At 37.8% G+C, this 26,310-nt stretch overlaps 2 protein-coding genes across 9 annotated transcripts in view; one reads left to right on the forward strand and one right to left on the reverse strand.

The window, feature by feature from the left end:
- LOC103462446 (fibroblast growth factor 9) overlaps window positions 1–3,090 on the reverse strand; it is a gene marked incomplete at its 3' end in the record, with an annotated part of 8,324 nt that extends 5,234 nt beyond the window's left edge. The window contains exon 1 of the mRNA XM_008405247.1: window positions 3,019–3,090. Coding sequence (XP_008403469.1) covers window positions 3,019–3,090 — 72 coding nt within the window. The remainder of the gene's footprint in view (window positions 1–3,018) is intronic.
- Window positions 3,091–4,263: 1,173 nt separating this feature from the next.
- Window positions 4,264–26,310, forward strand: part of micu3a (mitochondrial calcium uptake family, member 3a) — a 28,630-nt gene continuing 6,583 nt past the window's right edge. For 3 of the 8 annotated variants that reach the window (XM_008413501.2, XM_008413586.2, XM_008413672.2), the window contains exons 1-9: window positions 4,264–4,598; window positions 8,600–8,747; window positions 10,228–10,259; window positions 10,798–10,876; window positions 13,864–13,911; window positions 15,394–15,476; window positions 16,638–16,709; window positions 18,812–18,853; window positions 21,693–21,788. In XM_008413501.2, the coding sequence (XP_008411723.1) occupies window positions 4,338–4,598; window positions 8,600–8,747; window positions 10,228–10,259; window positions 10,798–10,876; window positions 13,864–13,911; window positions 15,394–15,476; window positions 16,638–16,709; window positions 18,812–18,853; window positions 21,693–21,788 (861 nt within the window). In that variant the 5' untranslated portion in view covers window positions 4,264–4,337. The remainder of the gene's footprint in view (window positions 4,599–8,599; window positions 8,748–10,227; window positions 10,260–10,797; window positions 10,877–13,863; window positions 13,912–15,393; window positions 15,477–16,637; window positions 16,710–18,811; window positions 18,854–21,692; window positions 21,789–26,310) is intronic. The other 5 variants (XM_008413754.2, XM_008414006.2, XM_008414092.2 and 2 more) reach the window with 4 other exon arrangements.

The raw sequence follows: 26,310 nt of genomic DNA on the forward strand, positions 1-26,310 counted from the left end.
AACTTTGACATAAGTAATTAAATTAAGTTTATCAAACTCCATACACTTCATAAATTAACTTGGATACATTTAATTTGATTCCTTGTCATATTTTTAAGTTGAAACACATTCTCTTTTTTTCAGTGTATATATCAAGGGTGGGTGTTTCTTGTATTGTCCATCATTTATCATGATAAATTTCTTATGATGAGATTTTGATTTATCGCCATCATGGTAACGTCCAATTAATGATGTTTTAAACCCCCTCARACTGTGTGTTTTGTTGGGATTGTTATTTCTACAAATTTTCTCCACTGTTTGTTTAATAAAGACATATCAATAAATTAAACAACATGATCAAATGCAGTTACTGTGTGCATCTTAGTCACATAAATCGCACTTCTTTATGTGACTAAGTGTCCTAAAGAAGCATGTTATAAATGGGGAATGTTTTTCAAGAGCAGTATGTGTTTGTGGGGCTGTAATCTTTGTGACACACACACACATGTATTAAATCCTTGTTTTTTTGTGTTATTTTTGCAGTTTAACATGAACTTATTCAACTTTTTGTCAATTCTGGTTACAGAATCCTGTATGTGGAATTGATTTTGGCAGAAAAAACAGACTTGCGCGCTTGTACTCCCACAGCCTCTGCTGGTGCCCCGCCTTTCCCCCTGCGTCAAATTGATAAATGAGGTTCAGACGCGGAGGTGTGTTCAGAGCGGTCACTTCATGTACCCACACCTCAGGTTATGCAGCTTGACCAAAAGATATAGTAGTTCATATATGTTTAATACAGCCCTACGAGTGCGCACACTTTTATGTGTATGTGTTTGATACACGATGCTCTCCCTCTTTCCCTTAGTTCATTAGTATTTATGACCAACACAAAAKATTTCTTTTTTTTTCTTTTTTTTTTAAAGGAAGCTGGATCAATCGGAATCGCCTGAGGCTGATCAGACGTATTGGATATCGACCTGGCCTCAATGAAGACGTCAACTTCACATCCCCACGCTCACTCACAGCAGAGCAGTTCCCAGGGTCACATGATTTGTTTTAAATTATAACGTCCATGTTGTTTTGTGGGGTTTTTTTCTCACTATTGCTGTGGCCATGGAGAGAAATGAAGCATGAAGTGACTGCAGTATGAGAATGAGGAGGAGGAGGAGGATGAAGAGGTGGGTTAAAGTCATACCCCCCGACTCCACTGCTCCCTCCCAATACATATAAACACACAAAGAGATTGCTGCCTTTAATGGAAAAGCTGGGTAATGGAATAACTGAAGGAAGTAGCCTGGAGGTTATTAATGCAAGTGATCTCCAAACTACTGTCTGGGGAACTCCTGGGGTTCACAGAGGCACAAATTAAAAGGTCAAATTAGATGCACTCTGTATTTCTGTTGTTGTTTTATGTAAAAAAAAAAAAAAAAAAGGAACAACAAAAAAAAAAAGCAGTAAAACTTTTATTTCATGGCTTTCAGATTTGTACATATTTTACATATTTTGCCTTGTTACAACCACAAACATAAAGCATTTTATTGTTTTTCTTTTTTTGCAATAGCTGTTGAATCAACATTAGGTGAGCTGAAATATAATCCCTTTAGTGAAAATGAAACTCTGAAAAGTGTGCCATCCATCCAACCATCCATCCATCCATCAGAAACACGTTCCACCTGCGCGTGATTTAATCCCAGTATAAATCCAGCTGTTCTGCGAAAGCTTCAGATCTTCGTGAAAGAACATTAGTGAACAAACAGCACGTTAAGACCAATGAACACACCTGGACAGCCCACGTTCAATTTGTGGAGTTTATAGTAGGCCGTAAAGCAGTAACTCAAAATCAGATACCTGACAATTTGCTGTTCAAGCCATCATTTGAAAATGGGACTTGCAAAACCCACCGTCCGCCTGAGCTGGMAGGAAAAGCATTCGTCAGCGCAGCATGCGAGATATCCATGATAACTCCAGAGGAGGTGCAGACTTGAAAATCAACATCCAAAGTCACTTTACATACAGTGACTGGGCTTCATTACAGATTACAGAAAGTATTGACACAGGGGGCTGAAAATAAATGCACGCCACACTATTCAGATTTTTATTTCTAAAAAAAATTTCTAGGAACATTTAGCATTTTTTTTCCGCTTTGCGTTTATGAACTACTTTCTGTTTATGTATCACATTATCCATCCAGCTGTGCCACTGTGCAGAACCCCTATGACATATCTCAGTAAAATGGGAGTTTGTGATTAATATTGAAAAATGGCAAAGTTCAAGGGGTAAAATACTTTTGTAAGACACCGAATCGTTCTTTTCCTAGAAGTTTCTTTTCCTAGAAGTTGTCACAAATGTCACCTGACCATTTTTTTTATTTGTTTATTAGACATCTGTAAATAATCCATGAGCAAATAAATTTGCATTTTAAACGGACTATTTGGCACAAAATGCAGAATTTGTTTGTATGACTCTAGTTGAAACTGTAACAAGTATCGCAAATAAAACTGTGAATATGTCGTCACCAAGTTGATCTCCAAAGAATTACCAAACAACAAATGCATTGCTCAGGTGTTGTACAAGGTCCCTGCTGAATTGTGACTGTTTCTCAAACAGTCAACAAGTTGTTGTAAGAAAATGAGCAGAACAACACAAAACCAGAGTGACATTTCTTGAAAGACCTTCACAAAACTAACAGAACTATTGATCAAGACCATACAGTGGGCTATGAGTGGAAAAGAATCTTGTAACAGATTAAAAGGACTTAAACCCACAATCAACCGTCATTTTTATTTCAACCCAGACATCTTGATATTTGTTGTTTGATCTGGTTTTAGCTAAGTACCGGAGTGATCCACTGAGCTTCATGTGTGAACAGGTGACAGGCTCCTCCATTAGACTTCCACTCTTTATTCTCACAGCATCAAAGCCTTAAGAAAAGCCCCATCAGGTTAACATCAGTCCTGCATGTGGAGACTTAAAATGAAGACTCCATCTTTGATATCTGTTTGATATCTGTTTCCCAGGCTGCTTTGATTCTCCACTTACCCTTGAAAACCTGACACCGGGCTGACCCTCAATGAGAGGCGATGACTGACACAAGTCGATGTGATCGGTCATTCCTAATTTTCCCAGTATGTAAAGTGAGACGCCTTTTATGCAAGTTCCAGAAAGTGTTCGTACGCAATCGTTTTAAGGGTTGGAGACATGGTGAAAGAAGTCTCGTGCGGCAGAGATGGGAAGATTAAAGGTGAATGTCAGCCTTAAATGTAACACGAATTAAGAACAGCAGAAATAATTTATGTATTGAACTCTGTTATGTTAAAGAAAAGACAAAAATATGTATTTATTTTAATACACGGGAGCAATGAGGCAAGGAATGGCAAAGTGTTAAACCCACTGTTTTAAATTTAAAAAGCTTAGATTAAAACATTTTGAARAATGTTTGAATGTTTTAATTTTCACAAAGAGATTAGCTATTTTATGTATTTCCTATAGTACTGTAGTTTGGTCATTTTACTGATGTGTTACAAATTAGTCTTTTATTTCATTTGATGTGTTTTCATTCTTTCACACAGTTCAAACCAGAAGTTTACATACAGACCGATATGAAGGATATGTCTTTTCTTCCCTCACTGTCTGAAGTTAAATCAAACCAAACTTTTCCTGAATTAGGTCAGTTAGACTTACAATTTCTATCTGTAAAATACCAAAATAATGAGAGAAAAAACATATCGGAGAATAAGTCAGAAGTTCACAAGAAGTTCCTCTGTATTTGGTAGCATTGCTTTTGAACTGCAAATTCTGTCAGTTAACCTATCAGGAGTTTCMGAGTCCCTGACATCATCATCTGGCTTTCCCTCATATTTGAAAGTGATGGTAATCATTCCACATGAAAACTTCTGGTTTTGAAGACATTCATATATCTCTGATGTCTTTATTCTCTCGTTGTTGTRATATTTAACAAATAAAAGAAATAGATGTTCTAACTGAATTAAAATGACAGAAGTTTGGTCTGATGATTTAATTTCACACTGTGAAAAAGGTGTGTCTCTCTTATTCGGTTTACGTAAACTTTTGGTTCCAATTGTATTTTATTGTACTTTCACTGATTTCAGTTTTAAGACAGTTTTGTGCTTTTCTCCAAAGTCCCAGACATATATGTCCCAGACATAACGCATATGCGTTAATAATTTACAGTGAATTAGATTAATCACTCACTCTCACTCACTCAGTCAAGCATCAAATCCCTGCTAGGAGTTCTTCGCTCTCGGCCTCACCATCATCTCGCGATGAGACCGGTCGACTCGCGACAGTCTTGAGCTGCCCTTAAACTTACAGTCACAGCAGCAGCACTGACGGCAACAATGGCCGCTTTCCGCAGAGCGGCAGCGCTGGCCGGCAAACTGAACCCTTGGTCTGCTACTAAAASCGAGCTTCTTGGGGCTCCCAGCCTGAACGGACGACGGACTCGGAGGTGTCTGACAGCCGGGCTGTGTGCCGCAGCGGGAGGTGTCCTGGCTCTGTACTTTTATAACAAAATGTGGAGYGACAGGAAGAGGATGATGAGACGCAGCATCAATGGTCTGCCGCTGCCGTCCATCCCCACCGTTGAAGCTAAAGAGAAGGTACGTGGCTATAAAAACAAGGCAGCTAGCCAGCCGGTTAGCTGTTGTGACACGTAGCGACGTAAAAACGAATCTCTGTTGACACAAGGGCCCATCTAAGGGCGAAAAAAGAGAGAGACCCCATTAAGAAAACAAGTCAAGTGTTGTGTATTCTAGGCATGCTTCCTTCCGCGCGCAGCTCCCGCTTTGGTTTTCCTAGCAGTTACCATATTTTTTCCTCTCTCCCTCAGCTTTTTTTTTCTTTTTTGGGTGGGTAAAGTGTGTCATTTATTTCCAACACGCACGGTGGAAACAGTTCGCTCACTGTTTGGCTGCAGAGGAAGGAGTGGCGCTCTCCCTCTCACTCTGGTGCTGAAATGACAACACGAGCTCCAACGGTCGTCACACTGCGCAGCTGCGCTCGTGACAGGGTTCACACTTTGACTGATAAAAACAACCCAACACATCTTAGTAAACACAATAATGTTCAAAATGGAAACACCACACTAGAAAAAATTTAAAATGAAATAAAAGCATGTTGTTTGTCAAGACAATTTTATCTGAAAGAGGAAAACAAAAACGTACAAATACCACGCCCCTGCTGCTGAGACTGTAGGTTTAAAACTTAAGACTGTCGCGAGTCGATTGTGTGGATTGAGCGTTATTTCTCACGTGAATGGCACTCGAGTTTTTCCTGGCTATCAAACATAAGATTATATTTCATAGAGAAGATGACTTGACTTTTAGACACTTGTCAGATTTAATTAGTGGCACAAACTATATGCCACGAATAGGGGCACTGCACCAGAGGGGGCGCCAAACCTATAGTGTAAAAATAATTTTGAGTAAGCATTTTTTTGCATTTAACAGGGGTTTATGCAAGTGTAAATTATGCTATTTGAAACATAGGCACACCTATAATGTGTCCATATTCACCACAGAATGTGCAAAGTTGCGTCCCTACACTCACTAAAACTTGACTTAGACCCGTGACCTAAAACTGAACTTTTATGAACAACTCCTTCGTATATTTAGGAATAAAATCAACCTGCTACGTATTGCAGCTGATGCACTCCATATCCATCCATCCATTTTCTTGACACCCTTGTCCCTCAGTGGGGTCGGGAGGGTTGCTGGTGCCTATCTCCAGCTAACGTTCTGGGTGAGGGGCGGGGTACACCCTGGACAGGTTGCCATGCCAGTCTKTCGCAGGGCAACACAGAGACACACAGGACACACAACCATGCACACACACACACACACTCACACCTAGGGGCAATTTAGACAGACCAATTAACCTGACAGTCATGTTTTTGAACATGTGGGAGGAAACCAGAGTACCCGGAGAGAACCCATACATGCACCGGGAGAACATGCAAGCTCCATGCAGAAAGACCGGGGCCTGGAATYGACCCCAGAACCTTCTTGCTGCAAGGCAACAGCTCTACCAACTGCGCCACTGTGCAGCCCGCACTGCATATCAAATCAGCTAATTTTCACAAAACATTTACTTCAACAAAAATAATAACTATTTAATTGATTGAGTTAAGTAAATCTTTTTATTTATTGAATTAAATAAATCTTTTCTAATGCTTTATACTACAAAACTGCAATAGTAAGCTATAGCTATGTTGTAAAGAGCAATAAAAAAAGAAGTATTCAATGGTATCCTGGGAATGTCATAATTCATAAAATGTCAATAGCAACTGAAATGCTGTTTTTGAGGAAATGCTGTTTTTGAGGGATGCAGCGTCTAACCAACAATCAGCTGCAGCTGCAGACATGTTGACGATAGTCTCGGCAACTGTTCTTTTAAAAACAGTTTCGCTGTCAGTTGYGAGGGTTGTGGAGCTGGAAAACAAGTGGATTTGATTGATTAGTTGAATTAGCTGTTTATGAAAATGTTATTTTTAGAAAGTCTGATTTTTTTTTCCTCCAGTTCAGTCATTGGGCTTCTGTAGTTCAGATTGATGCTGGCCTGCTCAGGGCCAACCATTTTTTGCCCATCATGTTGTGGACTTTGACTTTAGGTCAACTCCCAGAAGGAATAACTGAAATAAAARAAAGTGTCTTTAAAATATTTTCTGTCATTTGTAATTTATTTTTATGAACACAAGACTAACACTAAGCATGCAGCCAGAGCTAAAATTAAAGTTAAACTGCTATTGAACTTGCAGCTGTAATTTCAGTGAAAGTACTGACTATATAAACAACACACCACACGTACGATTATCCACTATGGTTTGTTGGTCTTTCACATAAAACCACAATACAGTAAGACGAAGTTAACTGCTGTAGTGTAGAAGACATCAATATTTTTGCATTGCAGTGTAGAAATGAATTTGAGGTGACTCTGTTTTGTAATCGCACTGACACAACTGTATTTACACGGGGTAGTTTATAGAAAATACTTAGAACACGGGCTGGTTTAAAAGCGATACTGAGAACGGCATAGGGAGAAAATTAAACGCTGCAGCTGTGAAGGGGAGACACCCAGATGCCAAAGGGGAAAACACCTGGAGCATCTGCTGTGCAGTCATGAGAAGCAGGCAACACATCAGTTGCAGCTTTAGTGGTGGATACATGATAACTAGACAAGAACAAAGTGTACCATGTGAAGTCCAGTCGATGCTCCCTACCGATGAATAATTCTCTCTTTTCAGTGAAGCCTGCATGCTTCTATATCATGTTGAGCGGCATGGGATGTAAAGCCTTGTTGCCTTTGGAAAACTTTAAAAACTCCATTCATTAGTGAAAGTCAAACCCACGGGTGCAGAGTCTCCTAATCTCCATCACAGTTACTTCCCTACAATCAACTATTCATCTCTTACTCGCGCCTTCTAGATCTCGTTTGGTAAAGGAAGCATCAAAGCTTTATGAATGGACTTGCATGCTCATTAGCATGATCRCTGAGCCGAGTACAAACTCAAACAGGCTTAAATATGGAAACCTCTCTGCTAATTGCACAGCTGCAGTCTCTTGGTGGATCTCTGCAGCTAATCCAGCAGCAGTCAGGTCTGTACTGAAAGGGAGAGACGGAGAGACCAATCAAGTAGAAAGTAGTACCGGCTTGTGTGTGTTTGTGTGCGCCTGTATTMTCTTGTTTAGTTGTAGCAGAAGAGCCGATGCTATTTATAATCTCAGAGAGCTAAATCAAGACTTGGTGCCAAGAATAGATGGAAATGCTCATTATTAAAGTGCAGCATTAAGGAAGAGGCTCGGATGCTGAAGTCCATGAGACTTAAGAGGTGGGTTGACAAAACTGAACAKRAATTTTTAGTTTGTAAAGCCGACCTATTAGTATTCACCTGAGCTTCTCCTGGAYTGCTGAAAATGCTATGATCTGTAGAAAAAGCTCTGAACATTTTTATCTGAGGATTTTTATCTGACCTGGTGGTCTGGTGCACTTGACTGGGAATCAAAGTTGCAACTTTTGTTACATTTTCAGCTGGTATGGTTCAMTTTCACACTGCACTGTGTCAAATAAATCAAACCCTTTGAAGAACCTATTTCCTCCGTCACCTGTGGTGGCGCTGCACCAAGAGCCACTAAAGGAAACAACACAAAAACCTCTGAAGAAGACACTGAGGGCAACCTTCTTCTTCGTGTAATATGAACAAAAACTGAGTGGCATTAGATTTTAGTGTTTATAGAATTTATCTTTTATCTTTGGCAAAAGAAAACAAAACATTTCTTGCGCTAGCACATTTGCGTTCGTTGTATTTACCCAGAATGCCTTGTGCTATAGTTCTCTTCCTGCTTCTGGAGCGGTTTCCAGCCCACTTGGCAGTCACTTATACATTCTAACTGTGCCAGAGTTCACTTCAACCAGACTGAGGATTTTGACTTTGATTACGCATTCTGTGTAGTGTAGACTATTTTATGCTTTTCATATTAGGGGTGCGCAGATTAATCTGTTCACATCCAGATCGGATGATACATTCAAATAACTTGCATATTGATCAAACTGTTGATGTAAATCTGTGCGATCTACGTAAAAATTTTGATTTTACGTTTTGCAGGCACGTCCATTTGACTTTGAGGATGGAGATGTCTACATGTCGTCCCATGAGCATCGTTTCCGGATGTTCAGCTCTGTAGAGTACGAAGGACAGCTGTATATGACTCCACAGAACTTCATTGAGTCCGTTACCATGAGCGAACCAAGAAGTATGTATCAGTCCTTCACGTTTCATATTTTTGTTTTCAAAAAATATGACCACTGTGCACATGCATAAGATCTTACCAACTTATGTTTTGTGTGGCACATATTTTGGTTTAAGATCAAAAAATAATATTTGTGAGGCAAGTATTGATGAGCTGTTGGCGGCTCAGTGTCTTGGGATGCCTCGCTGACTCATCACCACTGTCACATAATATCCTTTCCCATTACTTCAAATTAACTAGATAAAAATTTTAAAGACTTTTATCTAATTTTTAAATCAAGTGACAGACATAATTGTGTAAAAATAAAAATTAAATCCACTTAATTTATTCGATTAATGTCAACACTTTAGGTTCACTGGACTTACTTTGAGTGTTAGCAAAACCTTGACCAAAATTTTAATCTTCAAAAACCAAAAATACGATGAATTGGTTAAAATGTATTACCCAGCCCTACCTTCGTCCAATAGTAGGGTGTAAATATGTACTATGTACCAGAGCCTGTTTGAATTTGAGGAAAACCACAAACAATCCAGACTTCATCACATGCTTCTTTTTCATAAGTTATGGAAGCTGTACTTCATATCGTGTTAGCTACCTTTATTTGGACTTGATTGTAGTTTAGTTTTAAATGAGCTCAAATTCACTGACTCGTCAGAGGATTTTATAGACCTCGCATTACTGATCTTTGTTTTGTTTCCATCAGCGTCTGGGATTTATTTAACATGTTTATTTTGCCACGTTCTAAGGCCGTCAAAAATCCTCGGTTTATGAGCACATCTTTGCCRATGCTGTCAGCCTGCTGCTAGTTGTAACAGATTAGGTCTGAGCAGCCAGCCTCAAAGCAGATGGCTTTACAGCTTTTGTTTAGTCTGAGGTTAATGTTAGTCAGACGCACGCAGACACACATTCCATTCGCTCTCATGTGCTCTCCCTCTCTTAACTTGTATCTAAATTGGTGGGCTAAGCTTGAGTGTTCCAGGTTTGGAAATGTGATTGCACACTGATGCAATCAGAAACAATTTATTTTTTTCGTTGCTTTTTTTTTTTGCAGCAGTTGTATGATTGAATAGCGTGCAGACCCGTGCACCTGTATGTGTGTGTTTACATCTCGGCTGTCATGCGATACGGCCGCTCGTAGCCTGTCAGCAGCCGCCATCCTCTGCCCCCTTTGAAGTTGAATTAGATGAACTTTGTTGTATAAAACAGAACAAAAGTAGTATGTGCTTTTACWGGGACATTCCACATACTACAAAGGCAGGCAAGGACTACTTCAGACAGTTCAAATGGGATCTGCTATGATGAGTGTATACACAGTGTGTGTTTGCGTGTGTGTGTGTGCRTGTGCGCGTGTGTGTTTGTAGATGTGTGTGTTGTGACTGTACCCTGCACATTAGGACCCCTTTCTAGATCATACAGATGCTATCTGACCAAGCCCACCCAAACTCTTCTTGTCTTTCTCCTCCTTTGTCTTGTTCTCTGGCAGACAAGAGGCCATGGAGGTCCCTGACCAAACAGGTGGGAAACACACTTTATATCTCTCCTTTATCCTGCTTCTCCTCACAGGCAAACATCTTTTGCATGTTACATCTGCTGTTGTTTTCTTCACACTGCGTAGTTTTTTCAGCTAAAYAAGCTTGACTTGCAGCGCCAGTACATGTATTGAACAAACAAGYTGCAAGGATGTGCAGGTCCTTTGTAATTTCCRCAAATTATTTTATGTTCTTTCCCGTTTTGTGGTTMGATCTTTTTTTATCTTTCTTGCTTTGTTGTCATGGCTCTTTTCAGTCTTTCACAACATTTCAAGATACAAGTAAAAATCCTCATCTCCTTACAAGTCCGCACATTTCTTGGATTAACTTCTGATTCTCTACACTAGAATGCACTGAAGTCATCATTTGAAATTAAATGTCATATGGATATGTTTTCCATTGCATGGGACTTTTAACTTTCCAACTGTGCATTATTTCTTCATAAAGTTCAAGTTAGAGCATGGCACCCTGTATCTTTACAATTTCTAGCGATTTTGATCATGTTTTTTGTGTGTTTATGTCAGGAACTGGAGAAAATCTTGTCAGATACTCCTCCCGTATGGAGAGGATCCTCCAAACTGTTCCGCAACCTGAGAGAAAGAGGTCAGCAGACACGCACATGTGGATACAAACAGTTCATCACTTCTCTGAATTTATAGCTCAAATCTTCATSTCATCTATTTTTTGATGTACAAAGTGTACAAATTCCCACCCAGCTGACTATGCCATTAATGCTTTTTACTTTGGAAATCAGGCGCTATGATTTACAAATCTCTTCTCCGTTTTGTAAAAATATATAAATAAGGCTAGGTGTTTTTCTATTTCTCATTCTTAATGTAATTTGTAGTGCTTAATGTAGTGTGTTTAATGACTGAATTGTTTGTATTTCCAATTGGCTGCTCACTGATCAAGATGAAAAGTCACCACTTCCCTCCACCAGACATTTATTTTCTTGGTGCCTCTTTAGTTCTTTTGTKTCTTAAAAAATAAAGACRACACTTTTTTAATACGACTAGTGGAATATCTTACATAGCACACGAGGTTGCATATTTTCATTAATTATTTGTTGAAATCCACGCTGCCTGAACAAAAAAAAAAAAATCTAATGACTATAGCAGAAGTTCTTTAAAATAAATTGAGAAGCCTTCTGTTTCTTTTTTCTTTTTTTTTTTTGCTGCTTTTTAACACGGCACAGGGTTTCGTTTTCAATCTCTGATTAAATGACGCTTGTGAGTTTTTGTTGCACTGTAGGTGTCACTAATCCAGGTTGTCGTCATGCTGTTCCTCTCAACAAAACAGCCTGCCGAGAAAAAGGRAAAAAAAAAATCAACCCCCCTTTCTTTCCTCTCCTCTGGTGAAAGATGAGAAATAAGCTTGCCCTAATTAAGCATTTGCTAGAGGAGCAGATAACAGAGAAAGCACAGTCAGGGACCGACTCCCCATAGTGATAATTACACTGAAACACACACATTCAGGGAGATGCTAAAAATAACATGCCATGTGTGATTCACTTCCTCTCTAATGATACTAAAATTATGCTCAGGTTGTATCTTATACCAGGGTTTGGTTTGGTCTAAAGGGACACATGTAGGAGGACTAGTTTYACTTGAAAGTGTAGAAAACAACAAAATGAGGGTAAGAYGTTAAAAAAATATTCATTACAATGATATGGGGATGTAGAGAAGCTGAGGAATGTGAAAATTCCTCAGCTAAAAATATAATAATTAATAAGAATACATATTTTACTTTAATTACTTTCAAACATTTATTTTGGTAATTTACCTTGATGTAATTCAACTTTATTTCAGAACTTTCTGTTGTGTAAGCTACATATGAGTACTTATCTGTCTTTGTAATTGGCAGAAGACACTTAATGCTACATCCTGCAGAACACAAAGACTGCTATCACTRAATTCTGAAAATACATTAGGATTTCTGTGAATCTGACTAATTCAGAAAAGTAGTACTGTACAGTGTTGCCTAGACTCAACTCCACAGCTCATTATTTCAGTGCTTTTCTGTATGTCTACTACATCAGGCTGCATATTTACATACAAGTCTGAGTGAATGCAAATTCYTCTTGTGAGCAGTCAGGTCCCATTTCTTCTAACCTCAACCTTTAACAAAAGGACATTTTGCAAAAGGAGAAATATGTTGGGGCTAATGTGAAATTGGAGTASGTTTACTTTTCAATGTACTTTAGCATAAAGGATGCACATGGCTAAATGTAAATAGTTGGAGAACTGTTAGTATCTATGGCTGCAGTTCACAGTTTTTCAGTTTTCTACCTTGTCTTTTGACGTTATTCTAAGATGTTACAAAGCACTTATAGAATTTGTTTTATCTAGAGCTCGCAAAAAAAAGCTTGAAACTATCTCCATTAACCATAATTTCACTGGAACATTTGGAGAATGTAAAGAAGTTTCATCATATGTAGGTATAAACAATGAGCTTTTTTACAACCAATGAGSTGCTTGAACTTACACTTGATTCTGTCTTTAGATTCCAGGTTTATTTCTGTCTTTTGAACAACTATTAAGATTTACTGTGCTAAAGGAAGAGTTTGGTATTTGCAGGAGCTGCACTGTCCACACTAGTTGTAGCAATGTACAGTATTTCCTGTGTTCAGTGAGTTGTGGCAGATGGCAGCTCACACTGAGCCAGATTCTGTTGGAGATTTTTTTTCCTGTTTAAGGAGAGTTTATGTTTCTGTTGTTGCTGCTAAGGTTGTCATATTAAAATTTCCAATTCACTATCAGTACAAAGTAAAATTGTTAGTATGTGGCACCATTTCCGACACTGCTGCTGCATTTTTTCAAAGAACAGTGTTCTTTCTTGTCAAGAGCCAGAAATACGATTAATGTAAACTTTAAACCAAACTAGGTGAGCGATTATTTAGTCACGCTTAGGTGAATGTAAGTTTTATTTTTAGTACTATGCCTTTCATCGTGATTTCATAAAGATTTGCTGAACCCTTTATTTGTGAGTGTGTCGCAGTGTAAACATTCAGACTGTCTGCAGAAACCCGAGCAGCATTCTGGTCTTTCCAGGTCCGGCTCTGCACCGGTTTAAGCGAGTCCGGTTCCAAACCAACTGCTCTGCACAAAGCAGTCTGGATTCAGCTAAACACAAGGCTCACACTCCGACTCCAAACCGGTGTCATGTTCGCCATCACACGCACTCGTCACGCACGCCGGCGGGAGAGCGAGTCACTCCGATCTATCTGAGCGATCAGACACAAAAAAGTGAGAAGAAGAGATTGCAAATGTGCCTGAAGCAGAAGATTCTAACTCCTTAAGCTATGTTCCACCTGCTTTAATCCAAACACACACATTCACAGAGAAACAAGCGTGTCTGCCGCTGGATACTTTTGTGAACGCTGTGTGGGGCCAAATGGCTGCTGGTGGCTCGGTTGGCAGAAGACACATTTTGAGATTCTATCTCCATAGCCAGGAGGATTAAGGGTGCGTCAGTGTGTACGGCTGTGTGTGAGGCCCTGAGATCCAGGAGCTTTAAACTTCTGTAAACATAGTGCAGAAAATGCCTTAAATGTGACCTTCCTAACTCTCCTGTCTTGATCTCATCACTAGGAATCATCTCATACACAGAGTATCTGTTTCTGCTCTGCATCCTGACAAGTGAGTCTGCTCAGGCCTTTAYGCCTTCTTCTTTCACTATATTCTTCATGTTTTYTTATCAGATAAGGCACTTGATTTTTACCCACAGTTATGATCTTGCAGCAAGATTGACTTTTGCTATTTGAAAGGGAAATGATATACATCCAAAACTTGTAGTTTCTCCATTTTTTTGTTGAAGCCTTTCATCAGGATGAGGCTTGTAGTTGCAGCAAATATTTTATAATTTAATTTTCAAAATACCATCTGACCATATTTTTTTGTTTTTCTTGTTTTTGCTCAAATCTTGTATTTGTCTTTTTTACAAAAGGCATGACAGAGTCCRTAAACCACTAATCTCCATATATCATATGAAGAAAAACAATCTGTTTGGTTTACTGGCAAATAAAGAATCCAGTTGAATTAAATTCTTTGGTCAGATGTGAATAAGGTGGGGTTTTTGTGAGTAACAACTGTAAAAGTAGGACTTATATTTGCTGCATTGAGTTAGTATTTTTTATGTGTTTGCTATGAAATAAACACCACATGGCTAGAGTGTTTACTTGAAAAGATTCACTTTCAGTGGCGCCCTCCAGAGGTGAGCTTGGGGGGCCATGGACCCCTCTGGAAAAATGTTGGCCACCACACTGGTCCCCCCCAAAGAATCATGTTCAACTGAATGTCATTTTTTGTCTTATGAGTTTATTTTTAATGTCAACAAGTTAAGTAGGAGTGTAACGTTATAATCCACCTCATGAGACAAGACTGAACAATCCAAGATGAGATTTTAGCAATTCTTTTGGGAAAGCAAAACATTTTTTTTCCAAATGAATAAGTAAGTAAATTTTATTTATGTAGCACCTTTCACAGACATAAAAATCACAAAGTGCTTTACAAAAAAGGAAACACATCAATAATAATAAGTAAAGATTTTACAAATCACAAACAGTTTTAAAATGTATTTTATTTTTTTTGTAGTTACTGCATCCAGTATTGATGAGTCAATGTAACTAAATTTCTTATTATTGAATATAATATGAATATATAATGGTTCTAATGCCAGAAAATGCTTCAAAATATTATATATTTTTTCCATGTAAAATAAAGGTTTCAGTCTTATAAAACTGTATTGTAGCATGAAATTTTCCTGCTCAGGTTTTGTTCCCTCCACACATTTTAGATCTTRAATTAGAGCACATCAAATGCAGCCCCGACTTGATAAAAGCCTTGAATAGCCCTCTAGTTTAGTCCCTATATCCCTTTAAGCAGATGAAAGCATGCACCATTAGTTGTTGGAGATTGTCTGCAAGATTAAACAAGCATCCAGAGTTTTCCTAAAAGAACAGGGTACATCTCTGAGAAACTTCATTTACTGAAATGAAACCATTATTTCCTTCTGTGCAGCCTGTCTGCTATGTCTTCCCTCGCTATTTCTGGCTTTAAAATTACCTTCAGTAAACGCATGCATGCACTCACACCGTGTGTGTTTTCCTATCTGTTCTCCAGAACCACATGCTGGCTTTAAGATTGCTTTCAATATGTTTGATGCAGACGGCAACCAGATGGTGGACAAGAGGGAGTTCTTGGTGGTGAGTTTCTAGCACAGAACCATCAAAGAATACATATCTGTGTTATCTTGGTTATTAAATGTACTGACAGCCGATGTTATAAGATTACTTTAGAATAAAATGTGAAAAAAGTCAAACATTCAACAGTTTGTTTCACTGTGTTTTTTTATATTGTGCAGTTGAACATTTAAAATGTACAATCCCATTTCTTTATTGTGAGAATTTATCCCGAGTGGCAGCAAAATGTGAATGAAATTATGACAATATGAAGAAAAATATTGTGTACATGATCAAATGTGATGAATGTGAATTACACTAATGTTTTTGCATGTTTACTAATTTCTTGTAAATAATGAATAGTTTGGAGATGTGATTTTTAAAAAATGTTTTAATCCACATTTTTTTGTGTTTAAAGCACCTGAAAAGGCCTGATTATGAGAGCACCTTATTAAACAGCTTAGCAGAGTGATTGTAGCTTTTCTGGAGGGCTTCACGCGTGTTATATACACAGCAGGATACGAGGCTTTTAACTGAAAACGCTGCAGGCGGGAAGGGATTGGAGTGAGTGTGGAGGTGGGTGGGAGTGGGGTKGTACTACAGCAGCAGGGGGTGGTAATGGTTTAAAATCCTGTGGGAGCGGCCAGGTGCTACTCAGGGCATATTTCCCACATTGGATGTTGTAGAAATGGATGAGGATTTCTGTGCTATTTAAACGTTAATAGTTGCAGAAAGAAAATCTTTTTAGTCTTTTTTTTTTAATAGGGCAGGATGATGCGACAACTTTTAATTCAGCATTCTATTCTATCACAGTAAATAGTTTTTAGGTTTTGTGGGTTCACTCTTTGAGGCTGCGGGCCCACCACGATTTGGTTCCCTGGCCGCTTTTAGGTACCTCAAAGGGTATGCACTCTCACTCGAGATCAAGAACCACCTTGAGCAACAGGGTGTCCAAACTTTGTCAGTTAGGGTTTATTTTGATGAAGCACAGCATTACATAATACAAGACTGCCCATGTTAATAATAATAATAATAATAATAATAATAATAATAATAATAATAATAATAATAATAATAGAAGTGGGCATTTATCGTGTTGTTTTTCATTTATCATGATAAAATTGTTATCACAATAGTAACTGTAAACGTTTTTGCTTGGATCTGAAATGTTTTCCCTCATTCCAGCTCCAAGAAATCTTCCGGAAGAAGAACGAGAAGAAGGGGAGGAAAGGAGATGCGGAAAAGTCAGCTCAGTTGGTAAGAGCGCTGTAGGAAGGCGACATTGTTAGTCATGTTTGTGGAGTGATGTTTACAGCTATTTCTTTACAGACATTGACTATAATGATGCTCCTATAGCCTACAGGACAAATTAGAGGCGCAAAGATCGACAAAGATTTAAACTGATTTTATAAATGTTGCTTCAAGCAGCTTCTGTCACTTTTCAACACTGTTGAAAGTTAAATCGGTCAAAGTTAATAAACAGAATTTGACACCATTCAAGATAACGATCATCTGTAGAAAATCAGACATGAAAACAAATGAAGTCTTTCCTGTGACTAGTGTGGACTGCATGCTGCCTCGTGAAAGCTGACCATGTGGCAACCGTGTTGTTACCGTGACGATTATCCCTGATGTCTACTTGTTATATCTGATATATTTTCAAGCTTTGTCGTCCTCACCTCTGCTATGGTGGAAGCTCAGGAATAACAAGCAGCCTTGCATTACAACACGGCCTGCATCATTCATAAGCATAGCCACGTTAAATCCTGCTGACATTCAAACTATTTAATACTTAAGCCACTTCATATCACAAAAGAAGCACAGCCACCTTCAGTTCTCATGTTTACATTCACTTGATGCTCTTTGAATGTCACAAAATTAGCTCAATGCATTGAAAAATAAACTGCTTTCAGTGACAAACTGCGATGCTTTCGTCACTGGAAAACTAAAGTAGACTTAAACTTGTACTGAAAAACCATTTAAACTAAACTTATAATTGCAATTACCTTTCAAATACCAAGTTCCTCTTAATAAAATAATTCTGTTTAAGCACATCAGCTGATACAATTTCTACTCGAGTACAYTAAAGGTACAATTAGTAACTTTTATATCAACATGTTTTGTTCATATTTGATAAAGCTGTCACTATGTCCTGACAGTATAAAAGGAGACRGATAATCTATAAATGATAAATTTCTCCTCCCAGTGGTCCTACTGCCACCTGCAGAAATGCACAGCTCCCCATCTGAAACAGCCAACCAGAGCGAGAAGGGTCTTAACGCTGTCAATCATTCCCATGTCCTCAATGTGCTAATGGGGGAGACATCACCTAATGTTACAGGAAAACTGTTTACCCGCCGTCATGGGCGTATCCACGGCAGAAAGGGGGAGGGTGTTTTCAGCGTATACACAAACATGATTGACAGCACTAAGACCCACTTCTTAGCTCTGTCTGATTGTGTCAGAGTGGGAGTGGTGCATTTCTGCAGATGACGGTATGACCACAGGGAGAAGACAGAGGAGCTCGATTTTTTATGAGGACATAGTGAGGAAATAGTGACATTTTTAACAAATATGTTGAAAAAAACATCTTATAAACTTTTTTTAAAGGAAGCATCTGCGCTTCCTGTAGGATGGACAACAGTTGATACTGAAATAATTAATTAAGCTGCAGCTTCATTCCTATTAATTTAGCCCTAGCCTATTGCAGATAATTTTAGTAATGTTATGTAATATGTTGTASCTGACAATGTGTTTACCTCATCTTTTAAAACTCATCTTTACAAGAATGTTTGTTTTTCAAACATTCTCAAATCAAAGAGATTAAAATTATTTACGTTTATTTCTCACAATGGTAATATTTGTATGTACCTTATTTACCATAGCATATATTTGTACAGTTCGGCGTACAAATATATGTTGTGTGTTGAACACAACATATATTTCTTTATATGAAGAGTAAAATTAGTGCTTATTTCTGAAGCTTTACGCATTTCWTTGCATGAATAAAAAGCACTGTATCCTTCATTTAGAATTTAAACATCGTTACATGTACAGTTCAATCCTGGTGAAGCATATAACTCACAAAAAACACTTTTGATAATTATTGTCCAGCCTTAAAACAATCCAAACAAAAACATTCACTTTGCCTCACATGCATCAAGCTGCTCTGAGTCATGCAGTGCTTGCTGTTGTAATGCAAGGTATGAATTCAAAAATTGTAATCTCAGATGTGTAGTAAATGACACATCCTCCTTCCTTGCATGTACTAACATGTATTTTACCTTTTCTCCTCCTCTCTTCTGACTGCATGCTCTGTCCTCTTCTGTCTCTCCTTCATGTCTCTCTCTGTGCGTTAGAGTATGCAGCTGTATGGATATCAGGTTGCCCCCATGAGCAGCGTATGTATCCCCAGTCATAATTTATTAGTCTCCTTTCGTTCTCTTTTGACACATGAAAAAACAGATATGATGATGATGAGGAGGAAGGAGAGAACCATCGGTTTCTGTGTTCACGGTTTCAACATAATAATCAGAACACAAACAGAAATTTAAGTATTCCTCAAAAGTCTTACATTTTTCTCCTTTTTGCTTTGCTTTGTTTCTTTGGTTTGTCAGGTCAACAGGTAAGTTAGGGCTTTGGTTAACTTGCCTGGACAGGTCGTCGTCTCAGTAAAGACGGTTATATCACGGTTTAATAGATGAATGATTCTATGTTTTTCATCTAAGTCTACAGTCAAGGAGAAGGTTTTTGTTAGTCTCTTGATTCCAACGACATTAACAGCTTAACGTCTGTGGCTGAAAACAAATCTAGATTTAGTTTATCTGCACACGTTTGTAGAAAAATAATGCTCTGACTCAAATCCAAAAACTGAACAACTCCTCTCCTCAAGATTTCCTCTTGTAATTTCTAGACATTCTTCTACTCTAATTTAGAAGACAGGGAAAAGTCTTCTTTTTACTGTCTCCCAGTTTGGTTCTTTAATCCTCACAAGTGACATTTTCCTCTCATATGTACCTTTTTTTTAAAGAAAATTGTAAAAATCAAGAAAATACGTTGTAATTAATTTGTTCATGCCAGAACATTTTGATTATATGACGTCTGGGCTTGCCGTTACTTCACTGCTTGCTCTCCAATTTCCTCTATAAACCCAATTTGGAAATCATTCTGTGCTCTGCTGATTAAAAAATACATCAGGTTTTTACGTTTTTCTGTGTCAGTTCTGCATTTCTTTGGTGTGGAGGGCTTTAAATAGCATTTTCATACACCCATTTACAGGCAACAAAATTACCTATGACTTTTTTCAAATCACTGGGTGCAGCAGATGCCTTTATAGTGATTGTAACAATTTGATTGCAAGATTTGGCACAGAAATTGTTTTGCATCTTTGCCAAACAAGTATCTATAAGGTTTATAGTCTAGTAGTGGACAGTTCAATTAAAGAAGAAATTGGCTTTATTTCTATAAGTGATGGGTATTTTTGAATAACTCTTTTAACATATCTGTAAACGTAAACTCATGGCCTAAAGAAGTCTTCAATTGCTCCAGTCCACCTGATCCTATGTCTTCAGTAAAATCCTCTGTGTTTGAATTCTTTGATGCCTCGGTGAAAGATGCAAATTGAGGCTGTGTGTCCATCTGTCATGCCAGCTGACCGATTTGCCCTCTAATCGGGGAAGCAGTGAGGTGAATGGACATAAGAATAGCAGCAACAGAGTAATACGTTTAAGAGGTCAGTTGAAATGAACTCTTACTACAAGTGGGATGTGACTTTGATGGTCTGAAGCTCCAAAACACAATCAGTGTTTTTCCATTTGAGCCCATGTTTAGGTACGATCTGTTCTGTGTGTGTTAGTGCTTGGGGGAGGTTCTCTTTATTACAAAGAGAATGGGTGATTTCATTATTGGCGCAGGCTTCTCAGACTGCTGTTAGTGTTGTCTGAGCATTTCAAACAGAAAACGACAAAACACTAACAAGACGCATTTTTCTATTTTCAGATTCCATCTTAAAGTAATTTTTTTAATGAGTTTTGCCAGTAAATCTGGTTATATTGTTTTAACAGTGGACTAAATATAATTGTTAAATCTGATATTTAGACAATTTAGTGCAAAATAGCTTTATTATTAACTAAACACAAAAGCTGGCAATTTTCAGTCTCTTTATGAACCGTTTTTTTCAGTCTTGTTCCACCCTCTATTCTATACGTAGCTCTCTGTTTTCCACAAACACACACTACTTGTTCTGTCAGTGCTGTGATGGATAGCTCCATTGTCACTACGAAGTTGAGAGTGGCGCAGGGTCATGTTAAAATGGCCGCAGTGGCTTTCTCCCCAGAGAGAAAAGCCAAGGTGGGTGGCCAGACTCTTCACACGGCAGCTCTTTCTGTTTAACTACAAACATACTCTGCTGTTACAAGTAAACACTGCTGCAGTATTGTAGTTTTACTGGAGTGGGTTTATTGTACTATCTTAAAAAAATAACAGTCAACTTATAGAGTACAACTTTAAAAAACAATCCTTTGATAAGTGACCATTTTAGAGAGAAATGGATAAAAAGTAGATGTGTAACCACTAAACATTGGTGTATTTATTGATTCTGATCCATTTTTATGTTTTGTACAAAGATGGACATAGAAGTATTATGAATCAGCATGTGTATATTAATGGCATTGGTAAATTAAGCTGAAATATTTCATGATTTTTATTTTTATTTTAAACTCTTAAAATGATAGCCTTTGCAATAGTGTTTTTTTTCCAGTATCGCAAAAGGTTTGTATTTTTAAATACAATATATGCAACAAAAAAAAAAAAATGGTGTCAACACTGATTGTGATGGATGTTTTTATTTGATTTTGTTTTTAATAACTCGTCAAAAAGCTAATGATTTCCCGCATTCAGGATGTGCAAATTGATTCACAGCACATGAAAACTCACTTTCAGTGATCAATAATACAAATACGTCACTTTCTGAAGAGCGTTCAGTGTCAAACAAGTAGAAATAAAATTGCAATGGTTTTGTATTAAGAGTAGTATTAATTAATTTATTTATTTATTTATGTTTTAGTCATTCATTTTTAGTGCTTTTTTTGATATTTTGTGTAGTATCATGTTGGTATGTTTTTAAGAAGAATATACTGTATGAAAACTGTCTGAGCATATAGGCAATTCACATCATAGATATTTGTTGTTTTAACTGAATTGGAAGTGAACTGATCCTGGACCTGCTTGACCACTCTACAGGTGTTAAAAAAAGACAGCCAAGAGTTTGTGACGCGGAGTTACTGGGACGTTTTGAGGCGAAGCGCCAGTCAAGTCCTCTTTTCTGACCTGGCGGAGGTACACAGACCCAGTTGTCCCTTCATCCCTCCATTTGTCATCCCTTCATTTTATGTCTTAATGCCGTAGTCTTAATATACATCCTCTTTTAGTATTCCCGTTGATTAAGAGAAATTTTGCCRCGCCCGATTTGACGAGCATAACCTTCGAAACGCTCACCTTCACAATAAAAGCCTCCTATTGTTTCCTTATCAATTCCTTTTTAATGAGTCGTAATGTTTCCATCTGGTCCCTCCATATTGCTTTTTATGTGTTTCTGTGCCGTGTTGTGTCTTTGGTGTCAAATCGATTTAGAGCAATAACAGAATTATGATCAAGTAGACTGCAGAACACATTCATTTGGCTCAATATGATAGTATAGCATGTGCATTTTTAATTATGTGCTGGATTCACATAGGTAATATGTGTCATTTTAAATTACAAATGTGTTTATTTTTCAGAAATATTAAGCAATATTTACAGCGTTTCAGCTTTTTAAACTGAATTATAATCCAAATAACACAAGTGGCTGCCTATAAGTTATAAGTGAATAAAGTATATAGGTCCATGCAGTGAACATGTATAGTACTGAGGTGAATCCTAATATTAGAAGGTTAGCATGTTAGCAACATCCTTAAAGAAGCTCACTCAAATTTTGCTACAAAAAAACTGCTAGGCTTCAGATGCTCTACTGTACAGTACAAATGAAAATGCTTAATTTATTATTTATACAAATTGTAATGAGGTGTCGCAAACTTTTATAAAACAAAGATAAATCCTAATTTATTTTGAAAGGTTTTGACCAAAGACAGGGTATTTTATGTATAATTACAGGATGCACATGCCTAATTAATTACATCACATRTCAATGTTGTGAAGATCTCCTGTTCACTTTCTAGTTCACAAGACAGATGAAAATAATTGTTTATATACCACAGAAACAAACTGTAGTTTTTGCTAGTGGAAAGTATTTGTAGAGCTGAAACTTTTAGACAAAATTTTAAAAAAATAGTCACATTTGACCTTACTCTTTTAGTTTCAACTTTGACTTTGGTTTCTGAGAACAAAAGGATAAGACAAGGATGTGTAATGATTAATAAGAGCTAGCACTGTGCTAACAGGTTAGCTGACTAATGACAGACCGGCGGTTGTGGTTAGCAGCGGAAGCTACTGTTGAGGTAATAACAGTGCTGCTCCTCAGGGCCGACCTTGTATTTATAACAAGCAGTCTTTCATCTGTCGGGATGTAAAGTGGACAGGACAGACGAATCAGACGGAGACCGAGGAGCTGTCAGCAAAACAAAGACATGTCAAACTTTTGAATTATTAAAATCAACTTTTAATGCTCATTGTCAGCCCCACTGGCTGAACAGTTTTCAAGGAGGGATTTATTTTTTATTCGCTTGCTAAGTCACTTAACTCTAACATGGTCAGATGCTTTTTAATCAGCCATGTATGGCTTTTAGGTCTGACTTACATGGTGTTCTATTTGTGCAGTTCTGTTTGAACTACTTATAAATTGGTTAATATCATTTTAAAGGATACAGCAGCTTACATACAACAAATAAGGAGTTAAAGACCAGTTTAAAACTTTTGCACAGCACGGTATAGAGTCATGGTAAAACATAAGTACAATCTATCAATTCTGTATTTTTATAGATCCAATTTTTTTTTTAATCTAACCAAAATCTTATATGGAAAAACGTACAAACCTTAGATGAGTACAAAATAAAAAGGGCGTATTTGTTGTTGCTTTTTTTCCACCAACAAATTTGAAATGTATAACAAAAAAAGGGTCAGAGTCACAACAAAAAGTGCAAAATGAAAGGGCTGCTTCAAATCCAGAGGAATCTGATCTGATAAGTGGAAAACCTGAGGGTAAAGAAAGACAGAAAGAGATCTAATCAGAGAGTCAACAAAACGAGGAGAGAGAGGCCGAAAGCAGATGACACAGGTCAGCAGACTGAACAAATGTCGAGGAACAAAGCGAGGCGAGAAGAAAAGCATTTCGGGAAGTACATTTAAGGGAAAAGAAAGAAACTAGGTTGTATTTTGAGAAAGATGTTTACTCAACGGATTAGTCTCTATTGTAACCTTGAGGAGTGTGTGGGGGGGACTGGCACTGAGTGACAGGCAGAGAAGGAGGGAGGTTAAGAAAGGTGCCTTGGTGTTTGTTAGATAAAGACACTGACAGGTAGGATGGAGAGAAAGGAGATCAGAGTTATCAGAGCAGCAGCGGAAACGGGAAAATACGACACGTAAAAGAAGGAAAGAAACAGTAACAGCTTGGGATAAAAAAAAGAAGTAAGTGAGCATTAGAAGAGGGGATGCGGTGCCTATAAAAATATTGGACGTTTTTTATTTATATATTTTGTCATGCCAAAAAATGTAAACTTTTTCCACAAGTCAAACTTTAACGTATTTTTTAATGCGATGAAAAGGTTTTCAACTTTTATTTTCTACCAATGAAAACGTGGTAACTGCGCATTCACCTTCCTTTAAGTTCAGCCAGCTAATTAGGAAATATATTTTCACCATTGGAGATATAGCGGCTCTATGTAAATGTTCAGAAATTAGCGAAAGAATGTCAGTCAACTAAAAATTCAACTTTTTCCTCTACATGCAAATACAATGTACCCAACATGACGAGTCGTCACTATTTCCAGGGTTTTATTTGTAAAACAAAACAGATATTATTAAAAAATTTTGTTCACTTTGCAATTATTATGTATTGTATTTTAAAATCCCATTAAAATACATCAGAACTTGTGGTCGTAACCTGACAAAATTAAAAAATTGAATACGTCCGTAGCCCAAAGGTGTCGGCTGACTGATGTGAATAAAGACCGACAACGGGCCTTTCCTCACGAGCGTTACTCACAGGTCGGGAGGGTGAGAAAGAACGTTTAGCGTTTACATCGGTAATTACTGTTTTTACTCTCGGCGCCCCCGATCAAAGACAGCCGAGCTCGCAAACACACACACAGGTGGACAAACAGACACATGCATTCGCCAGGTGTTGGCTCGTGCCTTATAGGCGTGGTAACCATTACGATGTCAGGAGGATGATGAGCTCACGCTGCTCCCGACACTCTTCCAGGAAAGATAAGCTTGTTATGATCAGAAGAAGAAAATAGACTCTTCCTAAATCTGTGCAGTAAAAAAAATGTTTTTAAGTGATAAATTATCACTTGATTTCATCTAGAAATATTTTCCTGCATAGTTTATTGAACTGGTTGCCCCACAAAAAATAACACTAATAAAAAAGAAAAAGTGCAGAAATTGTGGGCAGAAATCCTTTTATCAAGCTAGATTCCTTGTTTGGATTTTACTTCTGACAACGGCTTAGTCGTTTTAAGAGAAAAACAACACGACTGTGAGGAAGAGGGGATTCCAGTTAACGGGGAAGAGAGGCAGAGACACACACCATCTGGATGCTGTCTAGTTGTCTGCACAGCTTGTGTGTCATAAAGACTTTGGTAATGTGTCAGTTTAAAGATAAAAGAGCAAACGCATTGTTATGCTGTTTGTCAGTAATAAAGGGTTTAGTGACAAGAACATCCAGTAAAGTGACACCAGAAAGGCAAGACAATGAAATCATCTGAAGCTCAGCTCGTGTTTACATGAAGGTGGTCCTCCCAAAGAGACAAAAGTGAAAGAGGACGTTGAGTAAAGTCATCCAGTTCTCTCTTTTCGGCGGCGATCGGCATGTCACAGGAAGTTGGTTAGTGCGTCAGCTTGTCTGGAGTTTGAGTTATTTCCAAATGTTTTCCACCTTTAATGATAACCTGTAAAATTTAACTGAAAAACAAACTGAAATATTTTCTTTGGGGAGGCAGGAGGCATCTTTAAGCAGCAGCCATTTGGTATCAGACTGTAGAAGGGCACAAAATAATTTCCAAGCTATTATATTTACCATGGATCACGGTAAAGATAGCATTGTTAAGAAAAGAAAAGATGGTGCAACGGTGACATTACCAACAACTGGATGTCAGTTCAAAACTGATGAACAAATAAGAAGAAAATTGGTCTTTGCTATGAAATGTCAAGATGGAAGCCTTTTCTAATGAAGGAAAACATCCAAGTTCTGCTAAATTTTGCAAAAGCACATTTGAAGTTTCCACAAAGCATGTAGGAAAATGTGTTGCGGTCCGATGAAACGTAGGATGGACTGAAAGCATGCTTCCATATCAACAAGGAATAGCTTCACCAGAGGAAGATTTCAATTTCCGAATAGCGAGACTCAGCTCAAACCTGAATCTGGTTTTAAATCTAAAGAGAGTTGTGCTCAGGTGATGCTCTAACAATCTGACAAAAGCTGATTTGAAGCGTTTTGGCTAAAACACATTCACAGACAAAGGTTTTTTTTTTATGTTAAATTCAAAATGTATATATTTGTTCGGTTTTAGCTTAATTACGGCTCTGAATATGTTGGGGTTTTTTTTCAACAAACTGACATTTCTTTTTAAAAAATATGCGTGGTCCAGTTAACAATTAATCGATTACTAAATTAGTTGATTAATCTAATTAATGATATCAGCCC

The sequence above is a fragment of the Poecilia reticulata genome, linkage group LG1, assembly GCF_000633615.1.
Source record: "Poecilia reticulata strain Guanapo linkage group LG1, Guppy_female_1.0+MT, whole genome shotgun sequence".
NCBI lineage: Eukaryota > Metazoa > Chordata > Actinopteri > Cyprinodontiformes > Poeciliidae > Poecilia > Poecilia reticulata.